Source organism: Haematobia irritans, chromosome 5 (genome assembly GCF_050003625.1).
Source record: "Haematobia irritans isolate KBUSLIRL chromosome 5, ASM5000362v1, whole genome shotgun sequence".
In the NCBI taxonomy this organism is placed as follows: domain Eukaryota; kingdom Metazoa; phylum Arthropoda; class Insecta; order Diptera; family Muscidae; genus Haematobia; species Haematobia irritans.
The window spans coordinates 2,448,824-2,471,423 of NC_134401.1; the positions used below are offsets into that span (position 1 = coordinate 2,448,824).

The 22,600-nt window shown below is 36.8% G+C and overlaps 1 protein-coding gene across 1 annotated transcript; it reads right to left on the reverse strand.

The window, feature by feature from the left end:
* Window positions 1-1,327: 1,327 nt before the first annotated feature.
* On the reverse strand, window positions 1,328-3,232 carry LOC142237896 (uncharacterized). Its single transcript, XM_075309352.1, has one exon. The coding sequence runs from the start codon at window positions 3,230-3,232 to the stop codon at window positions 1,328-1,330; it is 1,905 nt and encodes a 634-aa protein (XP_075165467.1).
* Window positions 3,233-22,600: the final 19,368 nt, after the last annotated feature.

A 22,600-nucleotide genomic window follows, 5' to 3' on the forward strand; every position in this document is an offset into this window, starting at 1 on the left:
TGTATATTGTCATATATTTGTGTCTATGTAATAATACCAGAGCGAGAATGTCCCAAAAATGACATACAGCCAACAGATGGTTTCCTTAACATTAAACATCACTTCATGAATTTACTGTTCTGTATGAGAATAAAGCTACAGTGGCTATCCTTTCTCCATGTACATGTATGCGTGCTATAGTGATCTATGACCATATTAAATTTATGTATGTGTATGTGAGTATCGTTTGTATACGAATATATAAAGATATGTCTATGAATTCCTGTTGATGTTTATGCTATTTCGTGTCATCACATACACATACACAACTAAATCCAAATTTTGCCACCCTCACACACTTGGACAAAACCGCCTCCAATGATGAAATCACATACTCGTACTACATCATACAACGTTGAAAATTTCCTCATACCCATACGTGGTTATGCGTACAATAATACGTGTAGTCAAACTGTTTATTATATTTATGACCATGCATGCATACACAAACATTAACATACGAGTATATGACATGTCGCAGAAATTTATCATTTTAACAGCAAAGGGCTCGTTTTGGCCACTTGCATTTGCATGTGATAGAGAGCCTATGATATGAGCTTAGGCAATGGTTTTGCGCCGCTAAAATACATGTTAACTTTCACCATTCGTGGTGTCAAAGGTATAAGGGGCTCCCTCACGCTTCTATATACACATGTGTGTGTGTCAACAATTTTTGTACTGTTTATATGTTGTGCTGTGGCTGATAATATCGACATTAGTGGTCGTTTGACTATGTCTACTTCTGGCTGATCCTTTATAACGCAATGGAAGGTGGGATATTCACAAGTGTTTATGTATAAGTAAGAGTGAATGAAAATGCCTCCGTCTTCGTTGAGGTTGATGAATACACTCCTTTTATTTTAAATATTTCTTTCTTACTTGCTATCTTACAAACTATTTCTTAACCTAGTACCACACTACTTCATTTTATCATGCCATAAAACTAACATGAGAACACATATCCTGGAAATTCCTTACATTAAAATCTAGGTAGCACTAATTACCGTAACGTATACACAAAAGATAATGCACATATGGAAAATCAATAAGGATGTTTTGAGCTATTCACCCAATATCTACAATTCTACCTGCTATGGACACATTTGCTTTAAGTACAGATAGCACCATGTGTTTGCTTACGATAAATGATGTTTGATAAATTCAAACATTCTGCGCGGCCCCAAAATGAAATGTGGATCGCTTTCCAAGAATCTTTTAGGATAAGTGGTGTGAAAAATGTGTCATCTATAAAAGGATCGTATTCTTCTTTGAGTTCAGTGTTGTTGCATCACTTCTTCCTTATATTCAGGAGTCGTGTCCTTGCTCTTTGATTTGAGCCTTCCCATTTAATATGGTTCTTGAATATAGGTCTTACAAAGTGATGGTCATTCGTTTTAGTTGATGAGTAGTTCTCCACACAAACGTTGTCCGTTACCACGTTTTCGTTTTCTGTAATACCTTCGAATTTTTTATCTCTTTTTATCGTAGTAGTGGTTACAATTTTTTCATCACTCCTATCGTTTGCGGAAATGGATCCAGATAATATCCATCCTAGCTTCGTTTCCTGCGCCAGCAGTTTATCTGTTTTGAGAATACCTTGTTGAACTATTTCATGATAGATGTCACTCCCAAACAACACATCTATTCTGTCTGATGACGCAAAGTCTGGATCTGCAAGAGTAATGTTATCCCAATTATCAATATCGTACTCACACGTGGGATCTTGTTGTAGGGAAGCCAGTTTAGGAAACACCATTGCTTCCATGTTCAAAACATAGTCACTCATGAACCGTGGTTTGACATCAATATTGACTTTAGATTTCGCTTTGCCGACTATTACTCCCCCAAGTCCCTGTAGAGTTACATCGGTTTTTAGTTTTGGGAGTTGCAGAATGTTTACGGATTCCTCACTGATTAATGAGGTTTGCGCGCAGGGATCGATCAACGCTCTCAAAGTTATGAATCCGTTCTGATTCGATTTTACACGGATCTGTGCGGTTGCTATTAAAACGTGATGTGCTTCATTCAATGTTGTCAAAGTCGTTTCGCTGCTATCTTCAAAAGTCTCGGATTTATTAATATGTAGACTTGTGTGGTGTAGCCCTTTGCATGTATAGCAACTTATTTTGCTCCTACATCTTCTTGTGGCTTTGTGAACCAAGCAATTACGGCATATCTCGTTCTTATTTACCCATTCTATTCTCTCCTGAACCCTTAAAGTGGCATATTCTCTGCATTGGTACGTTTTATGTCCTGCCTTCCTACAATAACCGCACTTCAATTTGTTATCGTACTCAGTAGCTGTCGCTGGTTTAAACCTGAATTGCTTCAGTGATTTTCTTCTCTCATCTGTTGTCCATACTGATTCCAATATTTGGTATCGTTGCTGCATGAATTTCAGAATGTCACCAATGTCCTGAATTTCCGTAGATTTTTGTATTGTCTGCTCGTATTGCAGACGTGTTTCCACATCCAATTTTCGTAATATCATATGCGCAAGAATCGGATACGCATCTTCTAATTTCAAATTCATCGCTTTGATGCCTTCAATGCACTCAATCGATGCATCCAGTAGTTGCTTAATACTGGCAGTTGATGACGAATTTATGTTCGGTTGATCTATAAGCTTGTCCAAATAATGGTTGAAAAGGTTCCGTTTGTTGTCGTACCTTTGTTGCAAAGTTTCTAACGCTGTTTTGTATCCGGTACTAGACAACGGCATGTTTCGGATCAGTTGCAATGCGTCTCCTTTCAATGCAGTTTTTAACCGAAACATCTTCTCCTGATCAGATGAATTCTCATCTTCGTGTATCAGAGCCCGGAATAGCCCATAGAATGTATTCCAGTCTTCCAGGCGTCCACTAAACTCCGGAATTCTTATTTTTTCCAACTTGATGGTCTTCTTCTCCGTTGATTCTAAAGCTATGGATGTTTCCATTATTCTTTCCTGCTCCTCATTCAAATCAGAGACTGCTTGCTCCCATTGGTCTTCCGTAAAATCGTTGACCTCTCCTTCTTTCACCATTTCCGTATGAATGTCACGGAGCCTCCTCATCTGATCTTCCAACCTCTCGTACTTTTTTTGTAAATAGTATTTATCTCTTACGTTCTGCCCCTGTTTCATCATAGAATTCAATGCGGCCAGATTTACATTAAACGCATTTTCGAGCGACATCATTTTACTGCTTCCCATTTCTTTTAATACTTTATTCAGCATAATTAAATTCGATGCTCATTCGTCGCGGTATGCCTCTACTCTTAAATCTGTTTTCGCAAGTACTTCTTGTCGTCGTGTTTTCTTTCGCTCGTCTCTTCGATCTATTACTTCTGGTATGCTCTTCTCGTCCTATGCTTTATTCGCTTAGTTTCATTCCCATTTTCGTTGAAAATTCGTTCCTTTTATCCCACGTAGTTTGGGTTTTCACTTCGTCGTAATCTCGTTCTCCTCCGTTGTTTTCTTCGGCTTGTTAGATCATGTCCTTTTCGTTACTCTCGTCTTCGTCTTTTTCCTCGTTCGTTCTTCCAACGTTTTCTTCGTAGCAGGATTTCTTTTTCTGCTTAATTCTACTCTTTGATGTAGAACACCTTTCGCTGGTTCATTCTTTCTTAAGAAAGGTTCGAAGGACCAAAAATGAATGAAAATGCCTCCGTCTTCGTTGAGGTTGATGAATACACTCCTTTTATTTTAAATATTTCTTTCTTACTTGCTATCTTACAAACTATTTCTTAACCTAGTACCACACTACTTCATTTTATCATGCCATAAAACTAACATGAGAACACATATCCTGGAAATTCCTTACATTAAAATCTAGGTAGCACTAATTACCGTAACGTATACACAAAAGATAATGCACATATGGAAAATCAATAAGGATGTTTTGAGCTATTCACCCAATATCTACAATTCTACCTGCTATGGACACATTTGCTTTAAGTACAGATAGCACCATGTGTTTGCTTACGATAAATGATGTTTGATAAATTCAAACAAAGAGGTAAATTTATTTAGGGAAATAGGGGTTCCAAGTGAATGTGGTGGGTATATATCAATGTTAGATTGTTGTGGATAGTGAAAAATTCAGGTGGCAGCATTTATGTCAATCAAAGGATAAAATTAAACATGCTCAAATAGTAAAGTTCAGTGATATTACTTTAACATTACGACAATGAACAGGAACATGCGAAGATCAAAAATTGCATTATTTAATATCGATTTAAACCCACTACTCCCTCTATTAACTATGCAAAATTTCAATGATAAATATATTTTATTTGCAATTTTTTTTGAAAGTTTTATTGTTTACTAACTAGTTGTTAGTCAAATTTATTTACTAAAGTAACAAAATCAATTTTAATTGAAGTTTCTAAACAACAATAATTTTCTCAACTACATTGAAAACATTTCCCATTACTAACAGAAAACAAAATGCAAAACATTAACAACAACAAAAACGAAAACTGTATAATATTGCATAAATAAAGTTGGCGATGAAATGGATGCCTTTTTTCTGTCACTTTGGGTAGCAAAACGAGTTACATGTATGCATGACAACCGAATTCCCATAAAAAAGGCTAACACTGATAAAAGTTGCTAAATGTTTTACAATGACAAAAAGTTAAAACAATAGAATTATTCATGTGAAATGAAGGGACCATAAGGTGGATAAATTTGCTATGAAATAAAAATTTTAAATCGGTAGGGGTTTCATCAAAGCCCGGTTTCCCAAAAAAAATGCACTCGATATTTCCTTAGATATATTCGACCATCTTCCCATGAGGGACAAGGCAAACTCACTATATAAGATATATCAATGAGTCCAGCCCGATTCTATAGTAATAGAGAAGTTATCCACCTGTGGCATCACAATGGACTGAATAGTCTAAGTGAGGTTGACCTAACCTAACCTATGAGAGGATTAGCAGAACGAATTTCTCAGATTAATACGTTTTTTGGCCACCTTCTAAAACTGTTTTGGAGTTTTGTGAGAATCCAGAAATTACAGAGTGAATCAACTTCATGTTCCTATTATTTCTAAATCGTTCGTCTGAAAGCTAACGGATTTATCCCAGTGACAGTTCATTTTATAGTTTACAAGCTTAGAAAAGAAATTTGATCTATTGCATTCAGAAATAAAGTTACTCGAGATGGAATACCAGCGCGGTAGTGTGATTGCTTTAACAGGTTGGCTGAGAAGTCCCCGGTCTGACACATAGATGGCGTCGCTAAATGCATATTATTTTTATATAGTACCAGCCTTCAAATGATTCGTGTCAAAATTTGACGTCTGTAAGTCATTTAGTTTGTGAGATAGAGCGTCTTTTGTGAAGCAACTTTTGTTATTGTGAAAAAAGTGGGAAAAAAAAGGAATTTCGTGTTTTGATAAGATACTGTTTTCTGAAGGGAAACAATACGGTGGAAGCAAAAACTTGGCTAGATAATGAGTTTCCGGACTCTGCCCCAGGGAAATCAACAATAATTGATTGGTATGCAAAATTCAAGGGTGGTGAAATGAGCACGGAGGACGGTGAACGCAGTGGACGCCCGAAAGAGGTGGTTACCGACGAAAACATCAAATAAATCAACAAAATGATTTTGAATGACCGTAAAATGAAGTTGATCGAGATAGCAGAGGCCTTAAAGATATCAAAGGAACGTGTTGGTCATATCATTCATCAATATTTGGATATGCTGAAGCTCTGTGCAAAATGGGTGCCGCGCGAGCTCACATTTGACCAAAAACAACAACGTGTTGCTGATTCTGAGCGGTGTTTGCAGCTGTTAACTCGTAATACACCCGAGTTTTTCCGTCGATATGTGACAATGGATGAAACATGGCTCCATCACTACACTCCTGAGTCCAATCGACAGTCGGCTGAGTGGACAGCGACCGGTGAACCGTCTCCGAAGCGTGGAAAGACTCAAAAGTCCGCTGGCACAAAGTAATGGCCTCTGTTTTTTGGGATGCGCATGGAATAATTTTTATCGATTATCTTGAGAAGGGAATATGGTGTTATTGGAGCGCTTGAAGGTCGAAATCGCGGCAAAACGGCCCCATATGAAGAAGAAAAAAGTGTTGTTCCACCAAGACTACGCACCGTGCCACAAGTCATTGAGAACGATGGCAAAAATTCATGAATTAGGCTTCGAATTGCTTCCCCACCCCCCGTATTCACCAGATCTGGCCCCCAGCGGCTTTTTCTTGTTCTCAGACCTCAAAAGGATGCTCGCAGGGAAAAAATTTGGCTGCAATGAAGAGGTGATCGCCGAAACTGAGGCCTATTTTGAGGCAAAACCGAAGGAGTACTACCAAAATGGTATCAAAAAAATTGGAAGGTCGTTATAATCGTTGTATCGCTCTTGAAGGGAACTATGTTGAATAATAAAAAGAATTTTGGCAAAAAAAAAGTGTTTTTCTTTGTTAGACCGGGGACTTATCAGCCAACCTGTTACATTTGGCTGCATCCAGCATTTAAATGAAAATAAATCTAAATGGTCGCTCTCCGCTTGATCATGGAGTCAAAATAAATGCCGAATATTTTAGGGAAAATGTCCCAAAGACAATGGTGAAGCCCTGGACCAACAAAAATGTCGGCAATATACATTCCAACAGAACTCGGCACCATCGCACTCAGCACTTGTCAACTCAGAACGCCTTAATTTCTACCGCCTCAAAAATCTCCCGAACTAAATCCATTGGACTTCACGCTTGAGGCATTTTAGTCCTGCATCTATTTTTTCCTAATTTTGCTCCTTTTTATGACTCAAATCTTGGCTCCTTGAGGAATCACAATGGACCTAGAGTGAACTAAATGGACATCAATTCGATCCAAGAATTGTCATCCTCTACAACCGAACCTAATCTTGGTTCCTCTTATGATCCGTAAACCAACATGTCATTACTGTAATCCGATATTTATATTTCTGAAAATTGTCCACAGCAAAGCCTACAATAAAACAAATATTGTCGTGAGGCCAAAGATTTCATGTCTTTAAAATACGAATGCAAATTTTGCTTAGCATAGAAGACGCATTTCTCTAATATAAAGTTTTTTTCTTTGTCCAAAAGTCGATCAACTTTTCAATGAAGTCGTATTGTCTTTATAATTATTAATTAGTGATTTCACTTAAAAATGGGTTTCATAACAAAAAAGAAAAAATGTTTGGGCTAACGTCAACTTGACTTTAATAATTCAGAAAAATTCTTTAATCTTAATGAAATTGTCTTTAAATTTGTTGCCTTTTTGCATCTTGACTACAAAGCAAAAAATCGTTCAAATATAGGACATGTTTTTCAACATTTTATTTTAAAGACTTTTTTACTTGTAACATAGCATAATTTCTACTGGAAGTCGAGTCCTAATTTGGAAAATAATGTTGTCATTAACTCGTTTTTAAAGGACTTTAATAGCACATGAAGAAAAAAGCTGAAAAAGCGAAAATTTAAAATTTGCTTCCAAGAAGCAAGTACACAAAACCCAAATTTAACGGAGAATTGTATCTTAAAAGTATCCTTACTTGTATTCTCCGCTTCTTTGGCTCGAAATCAATACCAAAATGTTTAAAGTAAATACAAAATCTTTAGAACCGGGCATGCTTTTTTCAGTGTAGAGATTCCAATACGCCGGTTTTACTTACTACTTTCATCATACTGCGTTGTGATGTTTTAGTTTCGAGTTTCCCTTCCGAATTTTCGATCCATTTCTTTAACATTAGTTAATCATTCCACTCTAATGTACACCCTTTACTTTTAAACGATTTTGTTATAATTTTTGCTATTATCTAGATATTAAAGTAATGAAAATCTATTTACACTCTACGGAAACATGCAATTTTCCACATTAATTAATATTATTAATACTACACTGATATGAATCGGGTTGTGTAATATTATTTTAGTCAAGAGAATTTGTTTGGGCAAATGGAATCAGCAATGAGATGGAAAACCTAGATTTGGAAAATTTTGAATCAAATAGAGATTAATTTTAGACATAGGCTTTTGCATAAATTAAACAAAAAAAATTTATACAACTCTGCCTATTTCCCAGCTTATCGTTTTTGATGTTATTTTGTGGTTTTCGTATTTTCACAAGTGCCTTTCAAACTAAACCAAAAGGACCAAAACCTTTTCAACTACACCTCCTGTACATTCTAATTCAAAACTAGACAAGGACATTTTACCATAAAAAATCAACACAAGTGCCTCCTCCCTATAAAGCCATCAAAGAGTAGAAAACAAAAAAAAAAAGAAATAAAAGCAAAATTGTTCATAAAATTTCTACGAAATAAATGAAAATAAGAGCATTTGAAAGCGATGTAAAAACGTACCAAAAATGCAATCTATCGAAATTGAATAGCAACACTTAAGTGAAGAGCCAGCGATAACGAAAGCAACAAACGATGCCATATCGCCACTTAAAAAGTAAATTTGGCATTACTTTTTTCAAAAGAATTATCCACAACAACAAAAGCTGTGTGTGTCTGAAGAATAGCAAAAATTGATAGACAACAACAACAATGTGGATGCTATAACGAAAATGGCTATATAAACGAAATCATATAAAAGAAATCAAAAGGAATATCAAAGACAATTTAGTTTTTTGTTTTATTTAAACTTTTCTACAGCCACTCAGATTGTGGTGATGGACAAGAACTTTAGACTCACTTTTGCAAGATGTTGTCAACAAATGAAAATTTAAAGTATCACAATTTCACCAAGTGGGTCTTTAACGAAAATGCCAAATGCTGATTGAATTTTCCTTTACGATTTGATTTTCAAATATGTACGTTTTATGAAAATCCAAAAGCTTCTATCTTCAAACAAAAACAAAGGAGGAGACAGTTCCCCTAAAATTGCAAGTGAATCTTGGGAAAAGGAACTATAACCCAGGTAAAAAACGAAGAGAAATTGTGTTAATCATATTAAAAATGATTTATGGCATAATTAGAAAGGAAATCATTGTTTAGAGATGTAAATAATGTATTGGACTACCGAAATAAAATTACTTATTTTTGAATAGTGACATTTGAACATATTCCTTCTCTGCGCGCATGTACAAATTAATCAATATGAACGCAATATTTATCATTATCTTGGAAAGTTAGGGTGGAGAGTTACATCGTCAATATTGCATAGAGATCCCTTCTTAAACTAAACCAAAACCATCACTTTATCCTTCGTGTTAGTCGTCTGCGGGTCACCTGGACAAGCTTATTAAAACCCGATATTTAATTCCGAATCTATTTAATTAATTCTGAAATTTCGACCGTAGAATCTTATGAAAATCAACGATGCTAATAACTTTCGAATGGACCTCGTCAATGTGGCCCCTAGAGGTGTGCACGTGAGTAATAGTTTACTCACGCTCACGCACACTCACGACTGAAAAATCATACTCACGCACACTCACGCACGATATTTTTTGGTAGGACTCACGCTCACGCACACTCACGAAAAGAAAATTTGTGCTCACGCACACTCACGCACGAAAACGTCGTGACTCACGAAAAATACCGTGACTCACGAAAAATATCGTGACTCACGACATATATCGTGACTCACGAATAATTTTATGATTAATTTACCTTACCGAAGTGTCTGAAAACATGAGCATTATTAAAATCGAGAGTGTTATTAAACTCTTAACATCCCAGGTGTCACTAAAATTGTAATTGAATTTAACTCTTAAGCGTTTTATGTTGGAGAGCAGGAATATTTTCGTGAGTGTAATTCTTTACTCACACACACTCACGAAGATATTATTTTCGTGACTCACGCTCACGCACGACATTTTGGTTTGTTAATCACGCTCACGCACACTCACGCTGTTTTCATGAGCGTGACTCACGACTCACGCACGAATCACGAAAATGTTCGTGAGTCACGACAATTTCGTGTCACGTGCACACCTCTAGTGGCCCCATAGTTAGGAAACGTCATGTGGTCACACAAGCTGTTATAAAGGCATAACTTTAAAATAACTTCCTCCCAAAGATGTTATTTATTTTAACTACACAGGATGTTCTTTTAAATCAATTTTTGTAAAACTCATTTTTATACCCTCCACCATAGGAATATTGCTCTAAGACCCCATAAAGTATATATAAGTTAACACAGTTTCGAGTGCTTAGTCACTTTTGTAAAATAACGATCCACCCTAATAATATCATTGTGTTACCAAAATGAATTAACACCTCAGCGAATGATCAACCACAGCATTTCTTGCCAGACAGTAGTGTCAGCAAACAAACGTTTCCCAGCCTAAGCGAAGATACCGGGAAACTTAACACCACGCACGAGGCGCAGTGTCAGCGAATACCAACTTATGGGCACAGGCAACAAACACTAACGATAGGTAGCTTTAAGTTCTTGGTAATTGTTTAAAGTTTAGTTTACTTACGGAACTGAAAATAAATGGTACGTCTGGTAATCAGGTACCGAAATAAAAAACAAACTCTTTTTATTAATATTCAGTAAATAGGATATTAATTAACTGGCGCTCAACGTGAAATAAAATAGAAAAGAATTATTTACAAAAAATAATAAAAAAAAAAAAAAGAAAAAACAATCCAAATTATAGACAAACAACTGGTGCTCAAAGTGAAATAAAATAGAAAAGAATTATTCACAAAAAATTTAAAAAAAAAAAGAGAAAAAACAATTAATCCAAATTATAGACAAACATTTGGTGCTCAACGTGAAATAAAATAAAAAAGAATTATTCACAAAAAATATTAAAAAAAAGAAAAGAAACAAGCAATCCAAATTATAGACAAACAACAAAGCTAGTGGGTGAAGAAGAACTAGACAAACAACAAAGCTAGTGTGTGAAGAAAAATTTAAAGTCACCAGGCTTCGAAATAGCCTGGGCAGCGAGAAGGAAGGAAGGCAAAAGTAACGTCAGCAACATCAGCAGTGAGAAGGTTTAACAAAGGAAGGAAGGAAGGCAAAAGTAACATCAGCAACAGAAACAATTCATCAACACCAGCAACAGAAACCATGATTAATAAACTGTAAGCTTAGTTTAATATTATTGATTTTCTTAAAAAAAAAAAAAACAAAAGATTTTTTTTTTATTTTATTATTAAAACGTTTCTAAATATAAATAAAAAATCGTAATTATAATTGTAAAGGGTGACTGAAACGAACAAAGCTTGAACTCATATAGCAAATGAATGAACCAAATATAAATCAAGAACTCGACAATTTGATTGACCAATTCAATAGAATTCCAGTGGACAGAAAAACAGACGAAAATAAAACAATGACAGCGACTGCAGAACATTTACGTGTGCTCATCGATACTGCTATCACAGCAGCTTTAAGTGTTCAAAAGGAGACATTTGAAAAACAGTTAGACGAAATTAATAAAAAGTTCAATAGTCTTTCAACCAAAGCCCCTGAGGTCGAATCGTATAGGGAAATAGAAATCCTTCCAGGACGTCAGTGTGACGAATCCCTTGACATAGTAAAATCACTACCTGATTTTGAAGGTAAACACGAATCATACGTTTCGTGGCGCCAAGCGGCGCATACGGCCTATAAAATATTCGAGAAATTTGAGGGAAGCTCTAAACATTATCAGGCAGTGGCAATTATTCGTAATAAAATAAAAGGTCCGGCAGACATGGTATTGTCCTCCTTCAACACAGTCCTTAATTTCAAGGCAATAATTGCCCGACTTGACTTCACTTATGCGGACAAACGTCCCATTTACCTCATCGAACAAGAACTCTCTACACTTCGCCAAGGGAGCATGACACTCCTGCAATTCTATGACGAGGTAGAGAAAAAACTGACTCTGCTTACAAATAAGACCATAATGACGTACGATGCGAGAACCGCATCAGAGTTCAATGCCAAATACAGGTTAGATGCTCTACGCGTATTTATTTCGGGCACAAAAAAAGAATTGAGTAACGTACTCTTCGCAGCTCAGCCAAGCGACCTGCCATCAGCCCTTGCATTGGCCCAGGAGGTCGAAGCAAATCGTGAAAGATATCTATTTGCGATAAATTTCGCCAAGTCCCGTGAGGACAAAGAAAGACAGCGAAGTGATCCTCAACCAGCAACTGGGGCGCGGAATAAAAATCCCCATTTTACTAGAAGACAAGAATCTGGTAATAAAAATGACCAAAGACGTGATACAATCGAACCAATGGAAGTGGACGATTCGTCACGCTTTAGGCAAACAACAAGGTACCAACTAAATAATACCGGCACTTCACAGAGCCAACATTATGATCAATCAAATACACCGGCATTTAAAAGGCCACATAGCGGTACGACTAGATTTACCGGACCCAAACAACAGAGAATCAATATGATTTCACAGGAAGCTCCTCAGACGGAGCAGGAGTATGACGAATTGGCAGAAACGGAAGTAAATGACGTTGATGCCGATACTACAGATGATTATGACCATATAAATTTTTTAGGAATGGCTCCCTGCTACCATACATAGAAAGAAGTATAGCAGGGAGGACAATCAAATTATTAATAGACACTGGGGCTTCGAAAAATTACATAAAACCTATAAAAGGTTTAAAAAACGTCGTCCCAGTAGATCGTGCTTTTGTAGTGAAATCCATTCATGGTTTCACTACCATTAAAGAAAAGTGTGTCGCTAATGTTTTCGACACTAATAGCTACTTTTTTATTCTCCCATCGCTCTCAACGTTCGATGGTATAATCGGCCTTGATTTGTTAACACAAACAAGTGCAACATTAGATTTTAAGAATAAAGAAATAAGAACAAAATCTGGAGTAGAAAAGCTTCTATTCCTTGCATGCGCAAATGTAAACTTCACAAAAATTGAGGACATTGAAGTGCCTCCAGTAGTATCTGCGAAATTTAGGGAAGTGATTAGGAAATTATCGGGAGTTTTTGCAAACCCCAATGAATCACTGCCCTACAATACTAACATTATTGCCACCATACGCACCAATACCGACGAACCAGTGTACTCTAAGCTATACCCTTACCCCATGGGCGTAGCGGACTTTGTCAATAAAGAAATAAAAGACCTGCAAAAAAATGGCGTGATAAGACCATCTAGATCCCCATACAATAACCCCATTTGGGTTGTTGACAAAAAAGGGAAGGACGAGCATGGAAATGCGAAAAAACGTCTCGTGATAGATTTCAGAAAATTAAACAATATAACTATCGACGACAAATACCCCATCCCAGAAATTACGGCAATTCTTTCAAATCTTGGTAAAGCAAGATTTTTCTCAACACTCGACCTCAAGTCAGGCTTCCACCAGATCACACTTGCTGAGCGAGACAGGGAAAAAACGGCTTTCTCAGTTGGAAACGGGAAATATGAATTTTGTCGGCTCCCTTTTGGGCTGAAAAATGCCCCCAGCATCTTTCAGAGGGCCATAGACGACGTGTTGAGAGAGCAGATTGGAAAAATGTGCTATGTTTATGTGGACGACGTTATTATTTTCTCTGAGAACGAAGAAGACCACGTCAAGCACATCGCATGGGTGTTAGAAAGACTGTATGAAGCTAACATGAGAATTTCTCGAGAAAAATCACACTTTTTCAAAGAAAGTGTAGAATACCTTGGGTTCGTTGTAACCAGAGGAGGAATAAAAACAAGTCCGGAAAAAGTTGAAGCTATCCGTAACTACGACCAACCCACAACACTTTTTAATGTTAGGTCATTTTTAGGATTGGCAAGCTACTATAGGTGCTTCATTAAGGATTTCGCATCAATAGCAAAACCACTAACCGATATCCTTAAGGGAGAAAACGGAAAGGTTAGCGCATCCCAATCCAAGAAAATAAAGGTAAACTTCAATGAGAAACAGCTTCAGACCTTCGAGAAACTGAAGGAGATTTTGGCCTCTGAAGAGGTCATGTTACTTTATCCAGACTTTAAGAAGCCATTCGACCTAACAACGGACGCGTCCGCAATGGGTTTAGGTGCGGTTCTTTCCCAAGGCGGTAAGCCAATAACGATGATATCAAGGACATTGAAAGACAGAGAACTAAACTACGCAACGAACGAGCGTGAGTTGTTGGCTATTGTTTGGGCTCTTCAGAAGCTAAGAAATTATTTGTACGGCGTGAGAAAGCTTAACATTTATACCGACCACCAACCTCTTACGTTTTCCGTTTCTGACAGAAACCCAAACGCTAAGATTAAACGTTGGATGGCATTTGTAGACGAACACAATGCGAAAATCTTCCACAAACCAGGTAAGGAAAATTATGTGGCAGATGCGCTCTCACGTCATAATATTCATACTCTGATGGCAAAACCGGCATGTGCCATTAATGTTCCTTGTTCCCAACGCTGCCACGTCACCGAAGAGGCACCCTTCTCGGATATTGCTACGATACATAGCGAAATATCCTTAACTCAGACAATTGAATCCACCGAGAAACCAGTCAATTGTTTTAGAAACCAAATAGTTTTACATGAGTCAATCCACCCTTCACGTCGTAATTTCATCATTTTCTCAGAAAAGACTCGTCATATCATCGACTTTACTGATCGTAACACTCTGATCGATGAAGTTAAACTTGCGGTAAACCCAAGCGCTGTAAATGCAATACATTGCGATTTGCCGACGCTAGCCTGTATCCAACATCAATTAGTAAGTTATTTCCCTTCCACTAAATTTTGGCACTGTAAGAACATGGTTCAAGACATTTTCAATAAAGACGAACAAAGGGAGATAGTCGTCATTGAACACAACCGAGCCCACAGAGCGGCTCAGGAGAACGTAAAGCAAATTCTCGCCGATTACTATTTCCCGAAGATGGTTAAATTAACGAATGAAATAGTTGCCAATTGCAAAATCTGCACAAGAGCCAAATACAATAGGCACCCTATAAGACAAGAAATGGGAGCAACACCGTTGCCACATCATGTGGGCGAGATGCTACATATTGATATTTTTTCTACAGACAAGAAGTACTTCTTGACCTGTGTCGATAAATTTTCTAAGTTTGCCGTAGTTCAACCAATACCATCACGCACTATTTTAGATTTAAAAGATCCAATTATGCAATTAATGAATTTTTTTCCGGACACAAAGAATATCTACTATGATAATGAACCATCACTAAAATCTGAAACTATCAAATCCTTATTACGAGACCAATTTGGTGTTGAAATTGCGAATGCTCCTCCCCTCCATAGCACTTCTAACGGACAGGTTGAGCGCTTCCATAGCACTCTGTCTGAAATTGCGAGATGTTTGAAGTTAGAAGGAAAGACAAGTGACACTACCGACCTTATCTTACTGGCGACTATAAAATATAACAGGACGATCCACTCTGTGACGAACAGAAGACCAATAGACGTCATTCACTCCGCTTCACCCGATGTCAGGGAGGAAGTGAGGGAACAAATTACAAAAGCACAACAGTCGTCGCTAGATAGAAATAATGCTTCTAGGCAGAATAGAATATTCGAAGTGGGCGAATCGGTACTGGTCAAAAATAATAAAAGATTGGGAAACAAACTTACTCCTCTGTATTCGGAGGAGATAGTAGAAGCAGACCTGGGAACAACAGTTCTTATAAAGGGGAGGGTGGTCCACAAGGACAATTTGAGATAAACTTCAAAATTCAAGCTACCTCAATGTTATTTTCTGTCATACACTTCTTTTAGGATCTGGATACTAGTACTCATTAGACCAATGGCTTCGAAACTGATTGACTTTACTGGCAATGACTATATACCAATCGAGGATGGTGACGTGGTTGTTTGGAGCGACTTTGATTTCGTAGGACGCACATCAAATTTGACCACCTACTCGTACATTGCGGACGAAACAAAACAACTAACGAAACATTTCCCCTCATCGCACATGGTAGAAATACTTAACTCCGACACAATGCGCATAGAAACCCTGCTAAAATCTCTAGAAGTCCACCATAGACAGGCCAGAAGTATTAACATCCTGGGAACAGCACTTAAAGTAATTGCTGGAACCCCGGATTTTGATGACTTCGAAAATCAAAAATTTCGACAACAGGAACTAATTGACTCCGTAAACAGACAAATACTGATAAACACGAAGACCCAAAAACAAATAAACCAATTGACTGATACCGTAAACAAAATCCTCGGAAACACAAAGGCGCGGATTGATACTGGTCATTTATACGAAACACTTCTGGCCAGAAATAGAATCATAATCGCGGAAATAGAAACACTTTTGATTTCAGTCGCCCTCGCAAAAGCCGGTATAATAAATCCTGTTCTCTTAGACTCCACGGAGACACAGCAAATACTACAATCAAATTTCGTCAATGTAACTATCTCAGACCTATTAGAGGTATCATTTATTAAGGTATTTTTAGATGATAAGCTTTTACACTTTGTAATCAAATACCCAAAACCTACATTAGAATGTAAGAAAATTTGCCTCTACCCTGTGCAACATAATGGAACGGTATTAAACTTGGGCGACGATAACAATGTCGCTAATTGTGGAAGTCGTATAATTCCAATTGAAAAATGCAAAGCTGCACTAACTGCTTCGTTCTGTAGGCAATCTCCAGAACCAACGTGCGCTCTACAACTTCATGCAGGTGATGTGGCACACTGCAGCACAAGGCCGAGTCACCTCGACCCATTGCAGGTAATCGATGACGGTGTGATCATCATTAACGATAACACTGCTACTATAAAAAATGCAGAAGGCTCTGTTACAACAGTTACTGGTACCCACTTGGTAACGTTCGACAATGAAGTCAGCATCAATGGATCCGTTTTTAAGAACCCGAAAGGAATACTAAAAAGAAATCCTACCTCAGCAGCGACAACAATCGTCAATGTCACGAAGCACCAAGAAATATTGAGCCTCCCATACCTCCAGAGGCTAAGCCTGGAAAATTTAAGACACATCAACGAAATCAGAGATAAAACAAACACAGGACCAGCACTTTCAGGCATTGCAACAATTTCTCTAATCCTCATCTACTTTGTAATTTCTAAATTACGTCAAAAACGGGTAGTAAGACGTCAGGATATTGAAGCAGTTATCGATAGCTACAAAACGTCCGAGGACGGCCCTAACTTAAGTAAGGGAGGAGTTAACACAGTTTCGAGTGCTTAGTCACTTTTGTAAAATAACGATCCACCCTAATAATATCATTGTGTTACCAAAATGAATTAACACCTCAGCGAATGATCAACCACAGCATTTCTTGCCAGACAGTAGTGTCAGCAAACAAACGTTTCCCAGCCTAAGCGAAGATACCGGGAAACTTAACACCACGCACGAGGCGCAGTGTCAGCGAATACCAACTTATGGGCACAGGCAACAAACACTAACGATAGGTAGCTTTAAGTTCTTGGTAATTGTTTAAAGTTTAGTTTACTTACGGAACTGAAAATAAATGGTACGTCTGGTAATCAGGTACCGAAATAAAAAACAAACTCTTTTTATTAATATTCAGTAAATAGGATATTAATTAACTTATATATTCTGGGTCGTGGTGAAATTCTGAGTCGATCTGAGCATGTCCGTCCGTCCATCCGTCCGTCTGTTGAAATCACGCTAACTTCCGAACGAAACAAGCTATCGACTTCAAACTTGGTACAAGTAGTTGTTATTGATGTAGGTCGGATGGTATTGCAAATGGGCCATATCGGTCCACTTTTACGTATAGCCCCCATATAAACGGACCCCCAAATTTGGCTTGCGGGGCCTCTAAGAGAAGCAAATTTCATCCGATCCGGCTGAAATTTGGTACATGGTGTTAGTATATGGTATCTAACAACCATGCAAAAATTGGTCCACATCGGTCCATAATTATATATAGCCCCCATATAAACCGATCCCCCGATTTGGCTTGCGAGGCCTCTAAGAGAAGCAAATTTCATCCGATCCCGCTGAAATTTGGTACATGGTGTTAGTATATGGTCTTTAACAACCATGCAAAAATTGGTCCACATCAGTCCATAATTATATATAGCCCCCATATAAACCGATCACCAGATTTGACCTCCGGAGCCTCTTGGAAGACCAAAATTCATCTGATTCAGTTGAAATTTGGTACGTGATGTTAATATATGGCCTCAATTTCCCATGCAAAGATTGGTCGAAATCGGTCCATAATTATATATAGGCCCCATATAAACCGATCCCCAGATTTGACCTCCAGAGCCCCTTGGAAGAGCAAAATTCTTCCCATTCGGTTGAAATTTGGTTCGTGATGTTAGTATATGGTATCCAACAACCATGCAGGAATTGGTTCCTATCAGCCCATAATTATATATAGCTCCCATATAAAACGATCCCCAGATTTGACCTCTGGTGCCTTTTGGAGAAGCAAAATTCATCCGATCTGCTTGAAATTTGGTACGTGGTGATCGTATATGATATTTAACAACCATGTCAAAAGTGGTCCATATCAGTCCATAATCATACATAGCCCCATATAAACCGATCCCGAGATTTGGTTTTGGAGCCCCTTGGAGGAGCAAATTTCATCCGAGTGAGTTGAAATTTGGTACATTGTGCTAGTATATGGTCGTTAACAACCATGCCTAACTAGGTCTATATCGGTCTATAGTTATATATATCCCTCAGATAAATCGATTTCCAATCACACAAAAATTGGTCCACATCAAGTACATAATTGTATATAGCCCTCATATAAGCGACCCCCATATTTCAATTCTGGCTCTCTACGTACCGTGCAAAAAGTCCATATCGATTCGTAATTATTTGTAGACTTAACTATACATAACTTTTTTGTCTAATATATACCACGTATGGACTAACTCACAATTTAGAAAACGATGTTAAGAAGTTTTAAGATACCAGTATTTCGATTGTGGATGACAGTCTTTCGTAGAAGTTTCTACGCAATCCATGGTGGAGGGTACATAAGATTCGGCCTGGCCGAACTTACGGCCTTATATACTTGTTTTATATTTTTTATGGGTATTATTAACTTTTTTTCAAATCGACTAAAAACTGAGAACGAATTAATAAAATGGTACAAATTATTTAAATTTTGTCGAGAAAAAATTATTTATTTGGCAACATATCACAATTTTTTTTAATTCACATCCAAAACACTGAAGTCGAATCACACCTTAAGAAGTGGTGCACATTCAGTGCAACGGTTATTGAATGGATGTCATAGGATGGATGTCAAAATCCTATGACAAGCCAAAATTTGCACCACTTCAAAAAAAAAAACATTTGTTGGCATTTTGGCAACGCTGTTTTTGCTGGGTTACTATAATCATAGTAACAATCTGAGCTTGAGGAAAGCCACTCATACTATTATCGAAATATACACTCAAAAAACCAACCATGAAGGAAAATTTTCGGTTAATGTAAATCAATTTTAGAAAATTATAACTAAAATGCATACGCCGATATCACAAAACTAAGTAAATATTTTGCGACAAATGCAAATTTTTAGACATAATTATTATTAAATTACCATTTTAAGGAAATTTCGTAGTTTAAAGGAAAAAATTGGAGCCCAAAATTGTCTTTAGCTTTAATGGTAAAATGTACAAATTTTAAGAAATTCTGAATTATTTTGTGGAAAATAAGAAATTAGTAAATTCTTGTTTTGTGTATAATTTTATACCTTATTTAGTTCATTCAACTAACGTATGAAACAAAATTATTAAAGTCAAGGAAACTCTCTCAAAACATAATTATCCCATGAACTAAAATAGAATTAAATTGATTTTAGTGCCCTAGATAGGATACACTGTTTTTTTAAGGTATTCATTTCAACATTTTCGTGATCGTGATGTATTCACCAATTTACCAGGCTCTTAGGGATTTGATGGGTTTTGCATCGGGCAACATTCATATCCTTTAACACACAATCCTTCCCCAATATATGTGATGGCTTTGTATTCTAATGAGGCACTTACACGTATGCAATCGATGTGCATGCATTCATTTTACCAATGTTAGGAATTCATGCACGCAATCACAAATACATATACACACAATAACCGCCATTGCCTTTAAACACACACACACACGTACACACCCAACGATATTCGAACAGGCTCACTTGCTTTCAATAGTTATGGGTTTTTGGGTGCGTTTTATTAGCATTCCCCGGTATTACTTTAATTCAAAAGTATTTTGTAATGATTTCAAATATGCATAACATGTGCCAAACGTGACTACCATCGTTGTAGCAGCGCAAAGCTCTCCTCTAGATGGGGCGACTTCTTTGGAGCGAGCAAAAATTCAAATTCAAACCAAACACATGAGCTTATTTGTAAAAAAAAGCACAGGATTTTGAGGTGGCAAATAATAAAATGAAATGTGCACCTGAATGTATGGCAATGATTATTGCATTTCCGTAACTAGCATAGCTCTATGAATAGGCCAAATGCCAACCACCATAATATAAGTTCGAATATGAAAACACCAAAGAATTCATGGTTAACCTTTTGTAAGGGTGCTAGAATTTATGAATGTATGATAAAAATCAAGGTATGTGCACAGACAAGAAAAAAAAACTCAATCAGATATCAAGGGTTGAGTAGAAATTTCACAATTCTTGCATAATGGATTCAATAAAATCAAGGAATCATATGACAATGATGATATTCGAATTCCAAAAATTCAAAACCAATGAAAATGAAATCAAATAAAATTGAGTATGTGGCACGTATTATTTGAATTTTTCTTTGGTTGTGGTTGTTATTAGGCAAGCATCCTCCTTGTCTAAGGACATTCAAAAATCAATTTTACCTAATGTTTGGTAATAAGATCAAGTTTAGCAGCTAAAACCAATAACTGTTAAAGGAAGAATAAAATAATAACGTCTGCTCTAATACAACACTTCAATAAGATATTTTCCTACAAAATTATTTATAAAAGTAACCGTGAAAAACTGATCGATTTAGCGCAATAATACGAACTTATTGTTGGCCTTAAGGTTATAAATTTTTCCAGGAAATTTCCCGAAGAGTGATAAACCTTTAATGGAACATGTTCATGATAAATATGTTGCTGTCTTCACTTTCACGGTATTCGAGACTCTTATTCATCCTCACCAATTATTTGTTTAATTACCATCTAGCACGCCACCATCTCTTTCACATGTGTCTTTTGCAATATGCCTTCAAAATCACCAACACTTTTTTGTATCAAAATTCTCACCTGCACGCACCACTGCCACTAAGGCGATGGCTTTGAAATGAAAGTCCTGGACACCTTCACCCTCTGCCAAAAGGTTGGTCATGAGTGATTTTATTTTTCTCAAAGGCAGCGATATCATGTTCACACAAGGAATATGTGGGTATTTGAGTTTTTCACCACCACCACCAATGGCGTTTTGCACTGCCATAAATTCCATTTCTTTGGCAGGAGATGCGTGTTACCAAGGGATGAGGGAAGCCACCTGCATGCAACAACCACAGCCTTGAGTTTGGATAACGCTATACTGTCATATTCAGGGAATAAAAACAATCTACTGCCATTTTGGTTATTTTTGTCATTTCCTTCCTCACGGAATAGCACCGGAAATAAAGATTGAATTAACACTGACAACCACAAACAACGTTGAGGACAATCATCATGATAAATAAATTGTGATTGTGGTTAACATTTCATGTTAACTTCTTTATTTTTATTAAACATAATTCCCTATGGGAATTTGATCAATGACCAAATAAATTCTACAGAATTAAAGCATTCGAGACAAATGGGCCACTGGAAAGCGAAATGGGGTGGTCTTTTGGGGGGATTGAAATGTTTTTTATTGGTCAATTAAGTAAGGCGCTTACTACAAAACTGCCTTCATTATACATACATGCAACAAAATCATTTTTATCCTTTAAGAACCAATAAACCCTAATAAACCTGTTAGAAACAACTGTAAACCCAGAATGTCTGTTTAAAAAAAACTTAATTGAAAATTTCAAATATTGAATTTTATTGCTTTCATACACCTTTGCTGGTGGTGTGATTCCGAATTACACGCTAACGATCTTTTTCAATCTCATTAACATTCACACATTCGAATCATCTACGATTTAAACTCCCATCAACGTCGTCAATAAGGTATAATTTTCAGGACGCAAAAAAAGGTTTTTTAAATGTTAAAAAAAATTGGAAAATTTCTAGGCCGAATGTAACGAGTTAGAAAAATACCATTTGATAGGGTTCTTTGTATTTTTGTTTTGTTTTGTTACGGGACTGCAGTGAAAATAGACGATTTGAGCCAATAATAAGTAATCTAGTCTTAAAATCCTCAATGTACACTGAAAAAAGAGCATACCCGGTTCCAAAGATTTTGTCTTTACTTTAAAAAATTTGGTATTGATTCCGAGCCAAAGAAGCGGAGAATACAAGTAAGGATACTTTTAAGACACAATTCTCTTTTAAAATCGGGTTTTGTGTACTTGCTTCTAGGAAGCAAATTTTAATTGTTCGCTTTTGCAGCTTTTTTTCTTCATATGCTATCAAAGTCCTTTAAAATCAAGTTAACGACGACTTTATTTTCTAAATTAAGACTCGACTTCTAGTAGAAATTATGCTGTGTTTCAAGTAAAAAACGTCTTTAAAATAAAGTGTTGAAAAACATG

Coding starts and splice junctions, on each gene's coding strand:
- LOC142237896 (XM_075309352.1), bottom strand. CDS start 3,232: ATGGGAAGCAGTAAAATGATGTCGCTCGAAAATGCGTTTAATGTAAAT.